General features: G+C 40.1%; 1 protein-coding gene across 1 annotated transcript in view; it reads right to left on the minus strand.

The window, feature by feature from the left end:
- Positions 1-19,324, minus strand: part of LOC146635827 (uncharacterized) — a 62,002-nt gene that overhangs the window by 17,324 nt on the left and 25,354 nt on the right. The window contains exons 13-29 of the mRNA XM_085349099.1: positions 18,114-18,266; positions 17,830-17,961; positions 17,498-17,545; positions 16,832-16,957; positions 16,239-16,365; positions 13,724-13,894; positions 13,615-13,649; positions 13,216-13,380; positions 12,956-13,096; positions 11,941-11,979; positions 11,719-11,859; positions 9,025-9,104; positions 8,877-8,900; positions 8,287-8,635; positions 7,554-7,607; positions 4,695-7,334; positions 4,527-4,605 (exon numbers count right to left, since the gene is read on the minus strand). Of these exons, the coding sequence (XP_085205225.1) occupies positions 4,527-4,605; positions 4,695-7,334; positions 7,554-7,607; positions 8,287-8,635; positions 8,877-8,900; positions 9,025-9,104; positions 11,719-11,859; positions 11,941-11,979; positions 12,956-13,096; positions 13,216-13,380; positions 13,615-13,649; positions 13,724-13,894; positions 16,239-16,365; positions 16,832-16,957; positions 17,498-17,545; positions 17,830-17,961; positions 18,114-18,266 (4,504 nt within the window). The remainder of the gene's footprint in view (positions 1-4,526; positions 4,606-4,694; positions 7,335-7,553; positions 7,608-8,286; positions 8,636-8,876; positions 8,901-9,024; positions 9,105-11,718; positions 11,860-11,940; positions 11,980-12,955; positions 13,097-13,215; positions 13,381-13,614; positions 13,650-13,723; positions 13,895-16,238; positions 16,366-16,831; positions 16,958-17,497; positions 17,546-17,829; positions 17,962-18,113; positions 18,267-19,324) is intronic.

A 19,324-nucleotide genomic window follows, 5' to 3' on the forward strand; every position in this document is an offset into this window, starting at 1 on the left:
TTACTGACCTCTGTCATCATTTTAAGTGGGGGAACTTGCACAATCGGTGGCTGACTAAATACTTTTTTGCCCCACTGTATGTGTGTGTATGTGTGTATGTGTGTCTCGACCTCAAATGCATTCTGTCTCCCCTCGCCAACTAAACTCATGACCTCTTAGCAGATAGAAGCCACTCTCATATGTGTAACAACCTAACTGAAACTATATACGAAATGTATTGAATAAATGCTTTAATCAAATGCCACTAGATACAGTTTGTAACTATATACATCCAGAGAGATGGCAATTGAAAAGCCAACACACTAAGTAGCTGATTAGTACGTTATTATAAACAAACAAACAAAATAAACAAATATTTAAACAGCCATTCCTTCAGTGATGAATATCAATGATATCTGGCCTTATGGAACTCACACAGTGGAGCCATTTTCCCCAGTGTTTTACATATTTCTCATACTCAAAATTCACTAAAATAAGTAATCTTTTCCATATTATGAATCTCCAAAGTTACATCAATACAGCTGTTTAATGTTGGTGGAACCTTTTGGTCAGTGCCTTTTTATTTGCAGCTAGCAGCACACAAAGTAAGTATTTATACATACCCTTTATGTCTGAGGGTATGTATTCTAAAAATATGGATTTGAAATCAAAGTGTAAATATGTACTAAATGTGTTTTGCATCACTGTATGGACGTCTATCCAGTAATTCTTAATATTCTTACAAACCGAAATTATATGGTAGTGGTGTGAGGTTTCGTAGCCACAGTTCCTCCAACATTCACAACTTCCATCATCATAATGCGCCTTTAAAGCTGGGGTAATGAAAAAACAAGCAAAACCTTTCTAGCTGAACTTCCAAATATGTGATTTTGTTCTTCTCCAATGAAAAGAACAAATGTTTTGCCATTCCTCTTCTGTAATCACCAGACCTCCCTCTTTCTCCCATCTTTCTTTTATATACTTGGTTGAATAATTGCTGAGATCATGAAGACTTTTGTATATTTGTGAGATTACACCTTTCCTAATTTCTGACTTATGAGCATTTAAAAAGAGTTGGATAAATGGCCTCGCTGTAGTAGGTATTTGGTTTTTAATGTTTCGAGTATAAAAGTTTCTTAACTGTAAGTATCTATAGTGGTTTTGGTTTTCTAAATGAAATGTTTGCTTTAAAGTTTGGAAACTCACAATTTCATCTTCCTTTACAATACCGCATATGAATGTAATTCCTTTACCTATCCAGTTTTTAAAACTAGGGTCTACATGATTTGGTGTAAATTCCGAATCATATGCACACCATTTTAATAGTTTTATATTCTTCTGCAGCTTATTTTCTTTTGCCACCATTTTCCAAACACCTAGTGTGGCCTTTAGCCAAGGATTTCTTATTTTGGAAATGTAGTCCTGTAGATTTCTACCTGTATGTGCATATTGGTGATTGTTTTGCATTCAATTTCCTTCCAACACTGCCCTGCTCATTGCTGAAGTATAGTTTTGGGGGGGGAATTGATGTCCATAAAGACAATATTGATTTGTAAATGATTAACTAACAATTTTGTGTTTGTGCTTAAAGTGCTTTGGCACTCTTTGGCAATATTGTAGACAATATTAAACTTAATCATCACATCAGCCTCCTCTGACGACCTGTTTGCTGCTGCCTGCCGCTGAAAGGCAGTGGCGAGAGGGGACACTTGCGCAGTGCATTCATCACGACATATGTGTTTTCTGGATACATTGTGCTTTTTCAGCGTTCAGAGGTTGATGGCTCTGTGTCAGAGCACTGGCTATGAATTTCAGACGGATCAGGACTTAACAAAAAAGTTATCAATAGTTCTTTTCATCTTTTCTCATTACCCACAGCTACATCCACTTCTATTGGGCCTAGGCTACTCACTAGGGCTGGGTATCATCACTGATTTCTATGACATGAAGGAAATTTTCCTGGCCTGGCTTTTTATAGCAGATAAATATAAGAGAAATATTAAAAAATATTACCGTAAACCGTTTATTTTGCGACACCACGAAACAAACGATAGCGTAAAATGAAACGATAGATGTTTTTATATCGTCATCCGATATATATCGTTATATCGAACAGCCCTAATGTCAGAGGGAATTCATGACGATGTTTATCAAATGTGAAGCGCAGTTTGCTGCTTCTTTTGCTGCTGGATCAGTGAATTTTGGTCTGAGAGAGACAAAACCTGCTAGGGCTGAACGATATATCGCATTTGCGATAATATCGCGACATGATCAAGTGCAATTTTCTAACCGCAAAGGCTGCGATTATACTCTGGACATGTCCAAATTCATGGGCTGCATCCTCCTGAGGCCGCATTTGTAGACCGATTACGTCACAGCGACGCGCCGAAGGCTGTCCAAATTACTACCATATCCCAGAATTCATAGCGCGGCCCAGCCAAACTCCAGTTTCCAGCAATGGCGGCCGCTACTAAGTTTTTAAATTACTCATACTAATCTTTCAGGGTCACAAAATAAACTTTTAACATATTTTCAGGCGAGAAAGTAGTTGTGTAAACATCAAATATCTGCTCGGTTTATCAAGATATCCCATATTTGCAAAAGTGCTTCGACGTTTTCAGAGGCATCTGCTACCCACCAGCTCGACAGCTAGCCGGGAGCTCGAGGGTTACTGATGCGGCCGAGAACGGCACAACTCCCGGCACATCATTTTCAGATCACCGCGGAGTTTCGCTGCTCAGGTTAAACGTAATATATACGTCACTTAGACAACCTAAAAATGTTATTGTTGGGCTTTTTTCAGTGTTTTGTTTGTTCGTGAGTAAATCGGTTTGGCTGAGATTAAAGTTATTAGATTAGATAAAATAAAACTTTATTAATCCCCCGGGTGGGTTCCTCCTTGGTTTTCACACAGCTGACTAAACGTCAAACAGAAAACTTATTAAACAGAAGTATGAGACAGTCGAGAATTTACACCAGTGTCTGGTTATATTTTAGATAGCAAGAAGCAGACGGCCGAGTTTATTAAACTCCACCGAGACAGCGGTGACGCTAATCAGAAGGCTAGACCGTCCAATTTCACGCCTTTAAATTTTAAAGGCGTGTTTGTGTGTGTGTGTTTATACAATTGCTATTATGTTTGCACTTTATGTGTAATGTTACTGACTGCAGAGATCAGTAAGATGTGTGTATTTTTTATTTATTAGTTTTATTTATTTAATATTATTTTTTAATTTAATGACTGTCTAGTAGTTCACAGATGTCGAAAAACTGAGTGTGGTAAAGCCACTGATTTTTTTTATGTATATTTCTGCAATCTGCACATTGTACTGACTTTCATTTTAATGTTTACACCAGGGTTCCTTGTCAGCACTTTATGCTCAGATGTTTGTAAGCTAAAAATAAACTATTGTGTATGTTCAAATATACTGTTGTGATTGAAGAAGTTAAATAAAAATGTCAGTCATCAATTCATGCATCACCTCATGTCATCATAACAGAGGTCTGTCTTCCAGGAAAGAACAGTTTAAAATTAATGTAATATAGTATTGGCCATACTATATGATGTATTGCTTGTCTTTGTTTAATAATACAGAAGACAAAGACCTTAAAAAATAATCGCATATCGCATCGCAATCGCAATATTGGGGCAAAAAATCGCAATTAGATTATTTTCCATAATCGTTCAGCCCTAAAACCTGCTACTCAGAATCAAGAAAAAAAAAAGACAAACACAAAGCGCAGACCCACCAACGCATCAGAATCAGTGAGCTGTCGGCTTTCAGCCCGACGGCGTGTCCGTGTACAGGCCGTTGGGTGAGAAAGCCGAGAAAGAGAAAGCTGATTCTGATGTGTCGGGTCCGCTCTGTGTTTACGTCTTTGTGTGGAATCTGTTTACCTGCTCTCTCGTTTGCTGTTTGGTGGTTGTTGAAATAGTTTTGTGAGCTTTAACCCGAGATTCTGGTGTTTCTGGCAAAATACATTTATATTTAAAACTCTATTCAGGATTTAATGAATCAATATCGCTTAATTCAAGATACTCAACTCTCTCTATCCACCTGCACTTTCAAACATGTACTAAAGACTACAGGAATATCTGGACTTTCAGAGTTGCAGAGACTTTTTTTTTTGTTACTCGAACAGCTGGTCGCACCGGTGTGACCTAAGGTTTATTTTAGTCGCACCATTGAAAAATTTGGTCACATTTGTGACGCACTCTAGAGCCCTGCCAACAAAAACTATGCTGTACACATTCGCTTCTCCTCCACAAAATCTGACCGTGCAAATCAAACTCTGTTGAGGTGGTGGTTTGAGTGTGTGACTAGGATGCCTCCTGGGAGACTCCTAGGTGCTTTGGTTTACATTTCTTCAGTTCTGAACAGCAGAGCAGGCTTTCTTGTTCAAGGTCATTTGATGTCCTATTGGGAGGAGGCCCCGGGGCAGATCCAGCAATGAGGCTATCAGGGAAGTCTGAACTTCCGACTGCCCCCACGACCCGAACTCGAACAAGCAGTTAAAAAAATGGATGGATGGAGAATGAAACTGACCTGTTTCATCATGTTTGCGTTTAGCAGATCCTGATGTCTTCTCTGCTTCCTCTTCTACCTCAGCTGCTGTCGCAAAAGTCTAAAAACAAAGACACGAAATCACGACCATCGAGTTTTCTGTTTTTACTAAAGAGGAAACAAAGATGCTCAAATAAATCTCAACATTACCTCTATGTCTGCGGCCTCCACCAATTGGCTCTCCTGTGTTGGTGGGCGGGGCTCCACTGTGCTTTCCTCTGCCTTTTCCCCCTCCTCCTCTTCTTCTTCTTCAACAATCTCATCCAGAGTGATGAGCTCTGCAGGTTCTCCCTTGGTGATCTCCCTGCTCCAGTCCTGACCCTCCACTGCTCTTTCCTCCCCAGCATCATCTGCTCCCACCTCATCCAGAGTGACCAGCTCCAGGGTGTCTTCCTCCAGATTTGTCTTTTCTTCTGGTGCAGCAGCCTCACTTTGGGACCCAGTGGCCTCTTTAGTATCTGTTTTTGGCTTCTCTTCCTTCGTTGCTGTACCAGACTCGTCTTCAGTAGATAGAGCATCACTAACCTCAGCAGTGTGATCCAAACAGTCCTCTTTATCGACCACCTCCTCCTCATCTGCATTTTTTGGCGATGCTGAGTCCTTATCGTCTTTAGGCACTGTTGGCTCTTCTGTACTCTGGTCTTTCAAAGGCTCATTGTCAGCCGTCTCATCCTCAACCAAGTCAACAATCTGATAAATGGCCTCCTCCTCATCAGCCACTTTACTAGATGCAGCATTCTTTAAGGCAGCTTGTTTTTTAGTTACTTTAGTATCCTTCTTTGGTCTTCCCCTTCTTCTTTTTTCCGGAGTTTTGGCCCGTTCATCCTTAATAACGTCATCCTGCACTGGGTCTACTATTGTAAAGGTGGCATTCCCCTCGCTCTTCTTTGTTGGTGTGCTCTCTTTCACTTGCTGAGGTTCCTCCTTGTTTGGTTCCTGAGAATCTCTGGCAGGTGTCGGCCTCCTTCTCGTTGGTGTCTTGTCTTTTTTTGAGACGTCTTCTTCAGTTTCTCTTCCTCCTCTGGTTGACCTTGTTGTGATGGTTGGTTCGTTCATGGCAGCCTTACCCTCCACTGAGTCTAGGATCTCAGACGTAGATTCCTCTTCCCTGACGGTTTTTATACATGCAACTGTGGAAGTTGGCGTCTTTTTATCTTCTTTGTTTCCTCTGGCCGACCTCCTTCTACCAGGCCTCTCTGTGGTGGAGACATCTTGAACAAATTCATCTTCAACAGAATCCACTACCTCAAAGATCATCTCCTCCTGTGTCTCTTTCTCCTCTCTTTTAGATGTTCTTGTTCTCGGTCTACCCCTTCTTGTTGGTCTTTCAGCTTGTTTAGCCACTTCAACGTCTTTCTTGGTTTTTTCCTCCTTGTTCTCAGCCTCTGCCTGGGTCTCTGTGGTCGGTGGCTCTTCTTCCACAGAATCAATTACCTGGTAAGCTTCTTCCTCTTCTTCAGTTCCTTCAGTGACTGCTTTCGAAGTATTAAGTTTCTTCTCGTCATCTTCTCCTCTGGTGTGATCATTGACTGAATCTAACTTCTCAGAGGCTTTCTGTTTAGTAACATCTGCTGAACTGCCTTTGTTTTCTTGTTCTTCATTATTTGGAGTTTGGCAAAATGCTTTGGAAGCTTTGCTTGATTTTTCTGAGAGCATCTCCTCATTCATTTCTTTTCCATCTCCACTGGACCTTGGAGTTTGGTTCATGCTTGGATCCAACCCTTCTTTTTTATCAGCTGCATCTGGTTCTTGAATCTTTTCCTCAGACAGCTGCTTTGCTGTGGCACCTTCATCTTTGACCAGATGACTGTCCCCTTGGACTGTACTGGCTTGGTCTTCACTAACGTTGTCTATCACATAGAGAGGAGCATCCGTTTCAGTTTTACTGGACTCCTCTGAGCCTTTATCATCAATGCTGTTCAAGACCTGACTTTCCCCCTCATGCGAACTCTGGGTTTGCTCAGGCCCTGATGACTCTGTTTTAGTCTCTTGGTTTGAATCTTCATCTATCTGTTCATCTGTTGGCTCGTCGATCGAATCAAGGATCTGGTAACTTTCACCATCATCCTCCTCCTCCTGTGGATATTTCCCCGCATTGTCTTTTTCCCCATCTTCTTTGCTTTTCTTTGACTCTTTGTGTGCGTCATTCTTACATTCAGTCTCCAGAGTTTGTGTTTGGCTCTTCATCCCTAATCCCTCTCCCTCTGCAGGTGGTTGTGTCTCTGATGATGTTTCCACTTTAGTTTGATTTTCCTTTGCTGACACTTTGAGGTCAGACTTTGTTGCTGCACTCTCCTCTGTTAGCTCTGCAGCAGCGGTTGATGCCATTTTTGAACGGGTCCTATAACCCGAGGACAAAGAATGCGTCAATTTGTCTGGAGGTTTGCTTGGCTGTGTTTTCTCACCAGAAAAGGAAACAGGCTTACTGACACTCACAGAGGATTCGGGTTTGGTGGATTCAAATGAGTCTTTACTTTTTCGTAGTGATGAGGTTGAACTGCTTTTCTCAGAAAATTTCGTGGGCTTGGATGAGGGAGAGGCTGAGCTGCTGGAGTCTTTGGAGGACCCTGCTGAGGTTCGTTTGGAAGCAGGAGATGCAGCTGAACTTTGACTTTCTGCATTCTCTGTGGACTTTGGCTTAGTTGAAGAGGAGCTTTCACCATTGGGGTCTGCGTCTGCTGCGTCATCGTTAATTTCATCAACAGTGACAAAGTCATCCACATTGAAATCCAGCTCACCAAAAGGGCGGCTCTCTGAAGAAACTTTCTTCTTTAAATTATCAACTTGAACCTAGATGGAAAAACCAAAAACAGTCTGTGGAGCCATGAAACAGCTTACCCTGTAATCAGAGTGTAACTATCAACAAATGTCCCTCTGTCCACAAAAACCTCCTATATGACCAGTAACCACATGACCAATATTCTCAGAGTGATTAAGCGTTTGAGTTAGCCCAGCCGCCCACCCCCACCACCCACAAGAGAAATCCTCGTGGGTCTGATGAACTTTTACCTTTTCGTTTGGTGCGTCTTCATCCTGTGCCCTACTAGGGCTGCTGATTTTGCTCTGGAAATGAAGATAAGAAAAAAAATTTACTGAATTAATTTCGTATTATTCTGTGCTGGTTTTGATAAACACCTAAAATATAGCCTGAAATGTGTTTAATGAGTGGTGACGCCAAAAATTGGACATACACAAGCTTGCAAAAAATAAATAAGACTATATGTAGTGATGACCTTCGCTTTAATTTATCTGTTCCAGAAATAATGCAAATCTAAAAATGGTATCTTCCTCATTAGTATAGTGGACAGTATCTCCGCCTGTCACAATGGGGAGTGAGTAATCTCCTTCTCTGCTCTGCCTTCGGCTGATCAGGTGTCACAGACGTAAACTGCCAGTCTACTACTTATGTGAAATACAGACTTCGAAAACACTTTCCCCGTGATCGGAAGGTCGGGGGTTCAAATCCACTAAACGGCTACTCTGAGCAAGGTACGCCTGCTTAGTGGCTGCCCACTGCTTCACTGAGTGAACGGGTCAAATGCAAAGAGAGTAATTTCCCCAGGGGGATCAATAAAGTATACATTATTGTTATTATTATCAGCATTAATTATTCATACAGCCTGCAGCTTTACCGCAACAATCGACAGTGTACTACTATACAATGCTCATATGTGATCTCCAACATAAGGCTTTTAGTGTCTTAAGATATTTTGGGACAACACAGTGAAATTTAAAGTGTTACCTCTCTTTCCTTGCTCTGTGCCCTACTTTCTCGACCCTGTCTATGCTCACGAAGCGCCGCTGTAATGGCCATGAAAAGGTCATAGTTGATGCGATGAAGTTTTGAGTCTTTTTCCTCAGACTTGACTGGGCTTGTTGCTGAAGGAGCAGTGCTAGAAGCGGCGGGGGCGGCGTTTGCATCAGGAGTAGTGACCAAAGTTTGTGGTGGCCCCTCTTCCTTCACTGCTGCTTTCTGGCCTTCCTCACTTGGCTGCGGGACAGCGGTCGATTCTGCGGCCTTCTCGGTTTCCAGTTCGAGGTTAAGTGTGTTCTCACCCGAGTCTTGCAGACGCTGTTTCAGACTCTTCAAACTGAATTTAAAAGCAAAGATGCCAGTAGGTTACTATGAAAAGAAGTTTGTTGTCACAAAATGTTAATGTGAAATAAGAAATTCCATTTCAAATTTCTAATCTAGAGTTGCTTATGTCTAAATCACACTCTTCTCTTTCTGGATCTTTGGGAACTGTTTACTATAGCACAACCTTGAGGAGTGTAGCAGTCATCATGACTGTTTTGACTCTGCCATTAAACCTGAAAATGAAAGATACTCACGACTCAATACGTCCGACTTTACTCCTATGAAGAGGAGAGAAAAAAGCACAAGGTCAGACAAGCATGAAGACACTTTAAAGAAAATAAAAACACACAGTCTAAAATCAATTTCCTCTTTGTCTCACTTCTGATTGTGGGACACACTTACCAAGAAGATAAATAGTCCTTGGTGACATTGCTCTCCATCACCTGTGTTAATCCACCAGGTTCAGCCATCTCAATGCATATCTGAGAAAACAGAAAGATATTACATCAGTGACAGTACAATTGTTTTCTTCCTGAGGATATTTGAGCAACACAGTGGTACTCAAAGGGTGCGCTACAGGCCCAATTTGTGAAAGTAACAGGACAGAGGTCCTGGCGAGTTTCTTTACTGCCCTCTACGATAGTACAACATTTTGTTAAAAGAACAAAAAAATCTTGATGTTTCAAACTTGCAAATGGAAAATAAACGCAAACATATTTCTATACTTTTGTAAAGTTTTTGATTAGAGAATAAAACCACTGAGCAAGAAACAATAAAAGAATAACTTAGTGCTGTCTCAAACTGCAGGCATCTTCCCTGCTAGATGGGCCAGGACGAAAGGCTGGACAGGTCATAAGATTATCACTTGGTTGAGAACTTAGTGCATTTCAGGCAGTCCTTCACCAGTATTTGCAAAGGCATGTAAAATTCAGATTGCCTGCTGCAGGGACTGTCTGAATATTAAAACTTGCTGAACTAGTGTTAAAAAAACAAAGTCTCCTTCAGACTCATTTAAAATGTTTCTCAATGTTAAAAGTCTTGCTTAAAGCTGGAAACAGAATAAAATAAGATAAACTTAAAAACATAGTTTAAAAACCACTTGATCATCACAGTATAAGAAAGTTACACCACTTAAACTTTTTTAATGTCTTCATTTTCCATGTTAACCACTTATTGCTCTCTTTATCCTCCCTGATTGAATTTTTTCTGATTTTCACTGTTGGTGGAATTGGGCATGCAGCTCACTCAGGTTGCATAGGCAGTCCAGCTCCTCCTGAATGGCAGTCACAAGAAGATCTGCCGTGTCTAACAGTGCGGCCTCAACAGTGTGGAGAAAATATTAGGAGATGGTGTGTTATAATGGTTTGTAGTGATGGGATTTCCAACTCTTTTTAGAGAAAAATTTTGAATTTTTGTAATCATCTTGTGCTTTTGGGGTATAATAAAACCCATTTTTTGAAGATTACATTTGTGCCTGTGTGTTCCTGGCTGCTTGGTTCATGACAGGGCCATAGAAGAGCAATGACCATTCAGCAGGTATCCTCTACTTTGTACAAGGAGAAGGACTGCTAAAGCCAAACTGAAGTTCTCTGAATTCTAACTGACTGTTATTCTGCAATGATGAAGTGCAATGTTCCCTCTAATTTTTCATGTGTCTGAGCGAACGCACAAATTCCATGAACGGTCCCTTGGACCACTGTGAGCAACAGCAGACGTGTGCACTGTGGTCACGCCAGCAACGAATCCATCCAAGTTACATGGTTTATTAAAAATAGTCAAATTACAGCATTTACATTTATGTTAGACTACTTTTAATTAACTGCTTTAGCCCACTTACAATGAAAATTAGAAAAGAAATCGTGTTCATGATCTGTGTAGTATGTTAACGCTATTGGAAGTAAAAATAACTTTTTGAAAACAACTTTCTTTTTTGTTAGATTATAAAGCTCTGACTTGTATTATGAGTCTGTGGTCTGGTAGAGAGTCCTGTAACTCTCTGACTGCAAAATACAGTATATAATGACCAATATTGGGCAATTAATTATATAGTTCTTCACAAAGTAACTGAGTTATGCAAACAAAGGTTTTTGCAGCTGTTTACCCCAAAATGCAGTCCAGGCTTCTTTTAAACAAACATTTCAAACTATTTACAGAACAATCAGCTGTTCTGCATCAAATTTGATGCCAAACAAATTTTTTGTGCCACTCCAAAACATCCCCCTTCCTAAACAACTAAATGCCATGTTGCCATATCATTTTTTGATTGGTCTAGATGGTACATTTTTCCACCAATAGGAAAGGGTAGGGTTTTTTTGGTTTTGTTTTTGCTCACAGGCTCAGAGTGCTTTCAAATGTTTTCCTTATAAAACGCAGTTTTTACCGTTTCTTCCCGCAGTAAATATAAACAATGATAGTATTCAGGAAGAAAACCAAACATTGCATATATTTTATCATAACTCTGGTTTTACGTGGCCAATCAACACAATTTAAAAACTGGTGTAACGTCCACACGTTTTCCGTCAATTGTTCCGTCTGTCCTGCTCACATCTCCAATGGTTGTACACGTTGTCATTAACGTGGCTTCACTCCACAGCAGCCACGCCGCTTTGCTAGCTAAAACACCGGTGTTGGCACATAAGGACGCTGTCATAGCCTGTCAATGACGTTGATTAGCTGCGTATATACGAATGTGAATCGCGTGATTGGCTGGACTATGGGATAAGGTGGCAGCCAGTCACTTACTGACTAACACTGCAAACCAGAATTGTTAAAGCTTTAATTTAATTTCAATTCAGGTTAGATTTTTTTTTTTTTAGGTTTTTTCTAACCCTAACCCTAACCCTGTACGCAGAGACCGTGCCAGAAGTGCGCAATTGCGCACGCACGCAGCTTAGAGGGAACATTGATCAAGTGTTCCCTTAATTTTATTAAGCAGTTTAAATTGAACCAAACTGTACCAGCTTTGCGGGTGAAATTTAAGACTTAATACCTTCTGAAGACTTTTCAGAAAAAGCTGCATTTTAAGAGCAGCAGACACCATAACAAGCCTTGCAGATGTAAAACGTGAAAAATTTGCAGGTGTTTATGAAATCGTACCCTGTTGGCAAGCGGCAAAAATCTGACAAAAGCAGCAATGGGAGCCACCACTTTCATGATCATCATGACAAGGTCCACATTCACCTCGGAGACCTCCACAATCAGCAGCCGGTCCTCCAGAGACTCAGACTCTGGAACATGCTGAAAAACAACCAGTGTTAAGATCAGGGAGACCCGAGCCTGCTGCTTTTACAGGACAGATTTATGTGACTGCTGACTTACAGTGCTGCTCCATTTCATCATGCTTCTGTACATGCTCTCCTGTGAAAAGAGTAGAAGATGAAAGCGGCTCACATCAATTACTTATCCTCTGTTTGTAAAATAACTATTGAATAACTCTCCTCCTGGTTAGAGTGTTTTTAATGTTCTATTGACCCTATTTAATAAGATAAATATTGGACTCCACTGTAAGTGAGAAGTAACTCGATCCTGGTTTGCATCTTTGTGGCAAAGGATTCATACTTCAGGACAGTAACGACATAACATATAACCAAAGTTTTCCAGGAACTATTTGATGCTATTTGAGTCTCAGTGACTTTCCGCAACAGTCGTCAGACCTCAATTCCTCTTAACATGTAGCTGTGGAGAGAGATCTCACAAAGGGCCTGAATAGCTAGCCCGCAAGGAACCTTAAGATGGGAAACGCTGAAGCTAGAAGGTTAGCAGCAACGGAAGTTTCAAAATAAGTAAGGGCATTGCTTAATAGTCAGTGAAACACTCCATAACCTATGTCTGGGTCTTTAACGTTTACACAGGACTGACTTCACAAGAAGCTCTGTGGAAACTTTAAAGTGGTGGTGGAATGACGTGGGCTGTCGTCTATGAACAGAAAAGTGGATAAAGTTCATGCAGCTTTTGTGCTGCTGTCGCAAAAAGGAAGGAACAAATACAGACAAAATAATAATAAATACTTGATTTGAAATTCATGCATATTTTTAGTTTTTCCATTTCTTATTCAGATATTTATCAATAAGTGACTTATATGTATGTATATATTGTGCTATTTCTTACTTCTTGTATTATCTGTCTTTGTTACCGTTTGTACTGTAACCAACATAATTCCCCCTAGGGATCAATAAAGTATTCTGAGTCTCATTCTATTAATATTAGCCCAGTGAAGGATGATGCTGTGCTCACTCCTTAGAGGAGAAATCTTTTTTGATTGGCACCTGAATAGTTTGAGTGAAACAGGAGCATGCCCCTGATTTAACAGCCCCCGATTGCTCCATTTTCATACCTCACTTGAACCAGGATGCACGTCTTGTAAAACAATGTGGATTCCTAGTCTCCGTCTCCGCTCTCCAACTGTAACTGGATCTTTGAGGTAATCTCTGGCGAAATCGCAGCACGCATCCCAGCTGTTAAAAAACACAAAGGCCTGGAGAGGAAGAAAGGGGAAAAAATGATGCAGAGGAAACATTCAATATTAATCATTAAATTGAATTAAATTTGCAAATGCAAATTTCTCTGTATCAGCCTGCTGGGTCTACTCCTCACCCTCCTCTGCAGTGATAAAACGATTATGTTGTAGTACAGAGTCTGAACAGTCTGATCAGGGAAGTAACGCCACACCAGCTTGGCGACATCCTCCTGTCTGTAGTTTCCTTCTGGCAAACCAGTCAACATGATCGTGGAGAACGTAGAACCTTGAGATTGGGCTTTCTACAAGACACAAGGTTCAAGAACCAAAGTTTATGTGAAGAGAAACTTTGCAGTACTTTTTAAAAAATATATTACTATAACTGACCACATAGAGAAGACAAAATGAAACCAAGTTTAGCAGAAAAAGAGAAATGTGGCTTTTGAGGTCGGTATTTGGAAAAATGGACGCCTCTTGGTATTTACTCAAGGATTCCTGTTTAACACATGAAACCTTGGTTTATAAAATGCACTCACCTCAATGTCATCAGGTTCCCTGACAGTTAAATACTCTAGAAGTGTAAAACACACACAGTTAGTAACAGTCAACACTTTATATCTGGAAGTTAATTTTAGTTTCTCTCACCTGGGATTGTGAACCAAGGAGCGACAGTGGGGAACACAAAGGGACTAGTTGTCATTGTGATCCAATATGGTGAAGTGCTGCGTTGTGGGACGGTAATATCTTCTGTTGGGACAGCTGCCCCGTCAACAGCAACATCGCTGTCTGGCAAAGCTTTGTGTGGCAATCTTGGTGCTGCACAAGAAAAAATAAGTTTTGTTTATTTTTTATTTTCTGTGTGTGTGTCAGGTTTTTAACTGACTTTCAGTTTAACTTTAAGCACCTTTACAGATATCCAAGGTATCATAGGCATCAGAGAAAAATGATTAGAGAGTTAGACCAAATGCCAGTCTGAAAAAGTGGAGTTTAAGTAATGGCTCTGGTTCATGTGTCTAGGGCAGAGACAAGCAGAAGGGAATTGACCGCTGATGGACCAAAGATTTCTGGAGGGGCCAATGAGCATCAAAGGATTTGTGGGAAGGAGAATCACAGTGTTAGTGGATAAAAGTTGAGGGAATGCGTTGCAATAATTTATTGTGGATGACGATAAAGCAGCAGTTTTGCATATGTTGCAACCTTTCTCGGACTTCACTTTATCCACAGTCCAGGGAAGAACTGAAAATATATCCATGACTGTTTCACAAACAGAAAGTGAAGGAAAGATTATTATCCAGACTCTGTGTGATAGATGTGATGTGTTTCCACGATGGTGGAGATGGGAGCAGCTGGTGCAGCACTGGAGACAAAATAGATTTTGCAATATCTGGTAGTGAGGAGCCACAGCCCTGAGCTCAATCATACTGTTGAAATTTTTGAGGAAACTTCAGAATAACCGGGGTTACTGGCAGTGTTAGTTATTTCGGACCTGACTACTTGTATTTCAGTATTGATAAAACTGAACTCCGAAAATATCTCTAAGTTCCTCTTTTATGACTTCAGACAATTCTCCTCGCAGGGGGTTTAGTGTTGGCTTTCAGTTCTTCAGCAGTCATGCCTGCCGTTTCAGTTAGGTCGGATGAGACTTAGTTCGATTCATCTGTATCACGTTGGCGCGTGGTTCTTCAGGCCGTGAGGTGTCTTCTTTCCACCAGAAAGTCTCACAGTAGTCTGTGGTTCAGCCCAATAAGTCCTTATTTTGTTCTCTAAGCAAACTTTAGGAGTTCAGAAAGTGACATTTATAAGAGAATTTTTCAGAATTCTGCAGCTCTACTAAGTTGTGTGTTACACCATGTCTTGCTCTATAGCGCCCGTAATTAGATGGATTTTAATCTGTCTCTAGTATCAGTATGCTTTTGCCACTCCTTGTAATCTTCAACTCACTTGCTTTTTTTGTGCATCACCCACTAAGACGACAATATTTGCCGTATTGTCCAAAGACAAGAGTCTCTTTGGACAATACGACCAATGTATAACATCAGTAACACACTACAACGGCAGGGAATCAAATCCCGCAGTGCCAGACGTGTTCCGCTGCTGAAGCCAGTGCATGTCCAGGCCCGTCTGAAGTTTGCCAGAGAGCACATGGATGATACAGCAGAGGATTGGGAGAATGTCATGTGGTCAGATGAAACCAAAGTAGAACTTTTTGGTATAAACTCAACTCGTCGTGTTTGGAGGACGAAGAATATTGAGTTGCATCCCAAGAGCACCATACCTACTGTGAAGCATGGGGGTGGAAACATCATGCTATGGGGCTGTTTTTCTGCCAAGGGGACAGGACGACTGATCCGTGTTAAGGACAGAATGAATGGGGCCATGTATCGTGAGATTTTGAGCCAAAACCTCCTTCCATCAGTGAGAACTTTGAAGATGAAACGAGGCTGGGTCTTCCAACATGACAATGATCCAAAACACACCGCCCAGGCAACAAAGGAGTGGCTCCGTAAGAAGCATTTGAAAGTCCTGGAGTGGCCTAGCCAGTCTCCAGACCTCAACCCCATAGAAAATCTGTGGCGGGAGTTGAAAGTCCGTGTTGCTCGGCGACAGCCCCAAAACATCACTGCTCTCGAGAAGATCTGCATGGAGGAATGGGCCAAAATACCAGCTACTGTGTGTGCAAACCTGGTAAAGACCTATAGTAAACGTTTGACCTCTGTTATTGCCAACAAAGGTTATGTTACAAAGTATTGAGTTGTATTTTTGTTATTGACCAAATACTTATTTTCCACCCTGATTTACGAATAAATTCTTTACAAATCCTACCATGTGAATTCATGGATTTTTTTTTCACATTCTGTCTCTCACAGTTGAAGTGTACCTCTGGTGCAAATTACTGACCTCTGTCATCATTTTAGGTGGGGGAACTTGCACAATCGGTGGCTGACTAAATACTTTTTTGCCCCACTGTACCTCACCCAAAGCAATCCCACAGTACAGGAAGGCCAGCAGGACAAAAGCAGCTACCCTTACCAGACAGGTTTTACAGCCAAAAAAACAACCCACCATATTCAGGGTATTACCAGATGACCTTCCATCAACTTCACCTTTTTTCCCCCGTTTAAATCACATTTATTTAAAATCCCATTCAAAACACACTTACGCAGTGATGTAAATCCACTGTGTGGTATTTCCACCCTTGACAATTTGTGGCCAGTGGCCCGTTTTAGAAGGCTGTACCAAACACCAAGGCGATCAGCATCACACACAGACTCAAATTCAATTAACACCTGAAACACAAGAAAGATAAAATTTACTCTAAACATTTTAATTTCACATTCTAAATGGTAGAAAATGGAACACATGGAAACAGTGAGCTAAGCACAGCTTTATTGTGGAGTTCACTGGATTCAAAAGTCAGAAATCCTGGATCAATGAAGCACTGGAGCCGTGCTCAACGTGACCCCTGCACTAATGCTCTAATGTGATGAACACTAGTGCGCATGAGCATATGAAGAATCATGTGCTACAGCGAACAGATTACCTGCAGTCTCTCTTTACTATCTTTATAGTTTTGCAGTTGTGCTTTCATCAAGATAAGTAGCATCCAAAACCAGTCACATTATCTTGTTTTAATGTGTCTGTCAATTTTGGGGGGATAGTTAAGAATACACTTACATAAACACATACATCTCATACAGCCTTTCACAGACTTTTAAAACATGCACTTGTTGCTGCTTATAAGTGTGTTTATACCTTGTAGAGAAGAGGCAGGTAGTTTCTTACAATACCGATTTTTCCCAAAGCTTCTCTGAGATCCCGGAACTCGTCTGGTGAGATGTTCCTGATGTAGATTGTCCGTTCTCCAATATCTATCCCTATCTGTTTCGATAAACCCGGGTGAACATTAAAACAAACCAGAAACAGTATTTAGTTTAACAATATTTCATGCTTTCTTAAACTACAGTTCCAAGATTAAGGTCATAAGTTTGCACATATAGTCACACAGCAGTATGCACCCTGGCAGCTATCTTCATTATCCAAACAATTTATAATTGCAGCTCTTGCTTTTGTTGATAACATTGTTTGAGAAAATATTTAAACTTAGCTGTGTACACAGAAAACCACTTTTGGCCCTTTCCTGGGTTCTTAGTTTTTTGCATGTTTCAAATAAAAAGACAAAAACAAAAAAAACAAAAAAAACCAATTTTTTTTAAAATACAAAATGCAGTTTTGAATGAGGATTTAACTTATTGCAGGAAAAAAGTTATCCAAACCTTTCCTAGCCATGTGTTAATATATGCTCATATTTTTCAAGGTGTTTTGACTTGGATGTGAGTGCTGCCAGTTATAACTTTATACTCTATACTTTATAAGGTATTCTAGTGTAGTCTGTGTTTCTGAGATATGTGTGCGTGTTACCTTCTTAACATAACACAGCCGATTCATCAGATATATATAAAACTCAAGCTGAAAGAAAAACAAATAGTTAAAAGTCATTACATCAAATAAATGTTGGATTCTGTTAAATTGATTTCAGTTCAAAGAGTATTTTTTATTACTTATAGCCTCTACAAAATATTACATTTTTTTTTTTTTTTACTTACAACCACATTTTAAATAGATTGAACATTTAAAAACATCAGCTTGCTTTTAAGGATACTGTTTCCATCAACAAGCAGAAACAGATTTTCAATTATTTTTAATAACATATCTCACAACAGTAAAGTGTATTATCTAAACACAGTGCTCACCGGGGTCGTTAAAAAATTCTTGCTCTTCACAACCTGCAGTCGAAGTTTAGACCCATTGAGAAAAAAATGTTTATCTTCTGATGCTAGCACGATGTTTTTGGCTGCCATTGCTGTCGGCATTAGGGCAAAAGCCTGAAGGAAAAACAAACAAACACTGACACACTGCGCTCACAAAATACGTAATAACTAAATGTTAGTTAGGTCGTCTTAGAAAAGACATTTAGAATCCCATTAAAATGAAGGTAATAATCCAGCCCAATGCAAATCCATGGCCTGGTGCTTACCATGCGCGCCTGTGGTATAACGTAGATCGTATCGTCGTAATATTCAAATCTGTGTGGAGTGAGCAGATCGGCGATGTCCTCCTCTTCATAACAGCCATCACGATACTTAGGCAGGTTGCTTATTAACAGCATCTTGCATTTAAGCGAAACAAGCTGTGCAAAAGAAAAGAATAAAGTCAGCGTTTTAGATTAGTTTACAATTGAAGAAATTCCGGACAGAAATCTCAAAAAGGCAAAACATTCAGTTAGAAACTGTGCCTCACTTTGAGCACTGTCTACAACTATGAACACAATGAGGTACATCAGAATAAAATACTGAGTACAAAATGTTTCTGATGCGGATTTTGGTTTGATTTCTTTTTTTTCTTTTTTCTTTTTTAAACATAGTACAGCTCAACCTTGACTCACTGATAAAAAAAAAAGGCAGTAAGAGTCAGCTATGAAAGTACTTTTCATTTAAGGTGGATCCTTAAAGAGTGATAACTGATTCACAAAAGGCAATGTGTAAACAGCACTACTGCGCTTTTCAAACTCAGGAAGGAAAAACTGTTTCTGTAGTAGACTGTTTAAAAAGAAAAGCTGGGCTTCTATTAATTTGTGAGGAACTTTCATCTCTTATGCTTCTTAAAAGGTTCTTTAGTTTTAAAACAACTTGCTGAGGTATTCAAGCCCCCTACTTAAACCCCTATTTTTTTAAGCACTCAAAACCACCATGTCCTGGATGATTGTGCATATAATTTGAACATTTCAAATTAGCTTTTTAATAACAGACTTTTTTTTTGCCTGTCCCGTTTGGCTCTTTTGCCATCAGAATTATTGTCTAAAGGCGAGGAAAGATGCCCAACGGATTTACTTTACGGATTTACCAAATTGACCATCCCAGCCTTGCCATAATGGTCCATTTGATTCACCTTTTATTGTTTATTTTATTTTCATTTGCTGAATACGGGACAGACTTGACTGGGGGAAAGAAGGGGAGAAGGAAAGGGGGAGAGAAAAAAAAAACAGCTGAGAAGAGGGACGGGGGGGGGGAAGGGCAAAAAAAACCCCCAAAAACCAACAGAATAAGCAGAGAGAAAAAAAAAATGCATATATCGATCACCTGTTGAGAAAGAAAAAAGAAAACAAGCAGAAGAGAACAAGAGTAATATAATAAACAACATCACAATGATATATGGGAATATGACAGTAAATACTAAATATTAAACATT

The sequence above is a fragment of the Diplotaxodon limnothrissa genome, linkage group LG3, assembly GCF_057381915.1.
Source record: "Diplotaxodon limnothrissa isolate DT_005_m linkage group LG3, D_limnothrissa_male_GT1.1, whole genome shotgun sequence".
Taxonomy (NCBI): Eukaryota; Metazoa; Chordata; class Actinopteri; order Cichliformes; family Cichlidae; genus Diplotaxodon; species Diplotaxodon limnothrissa.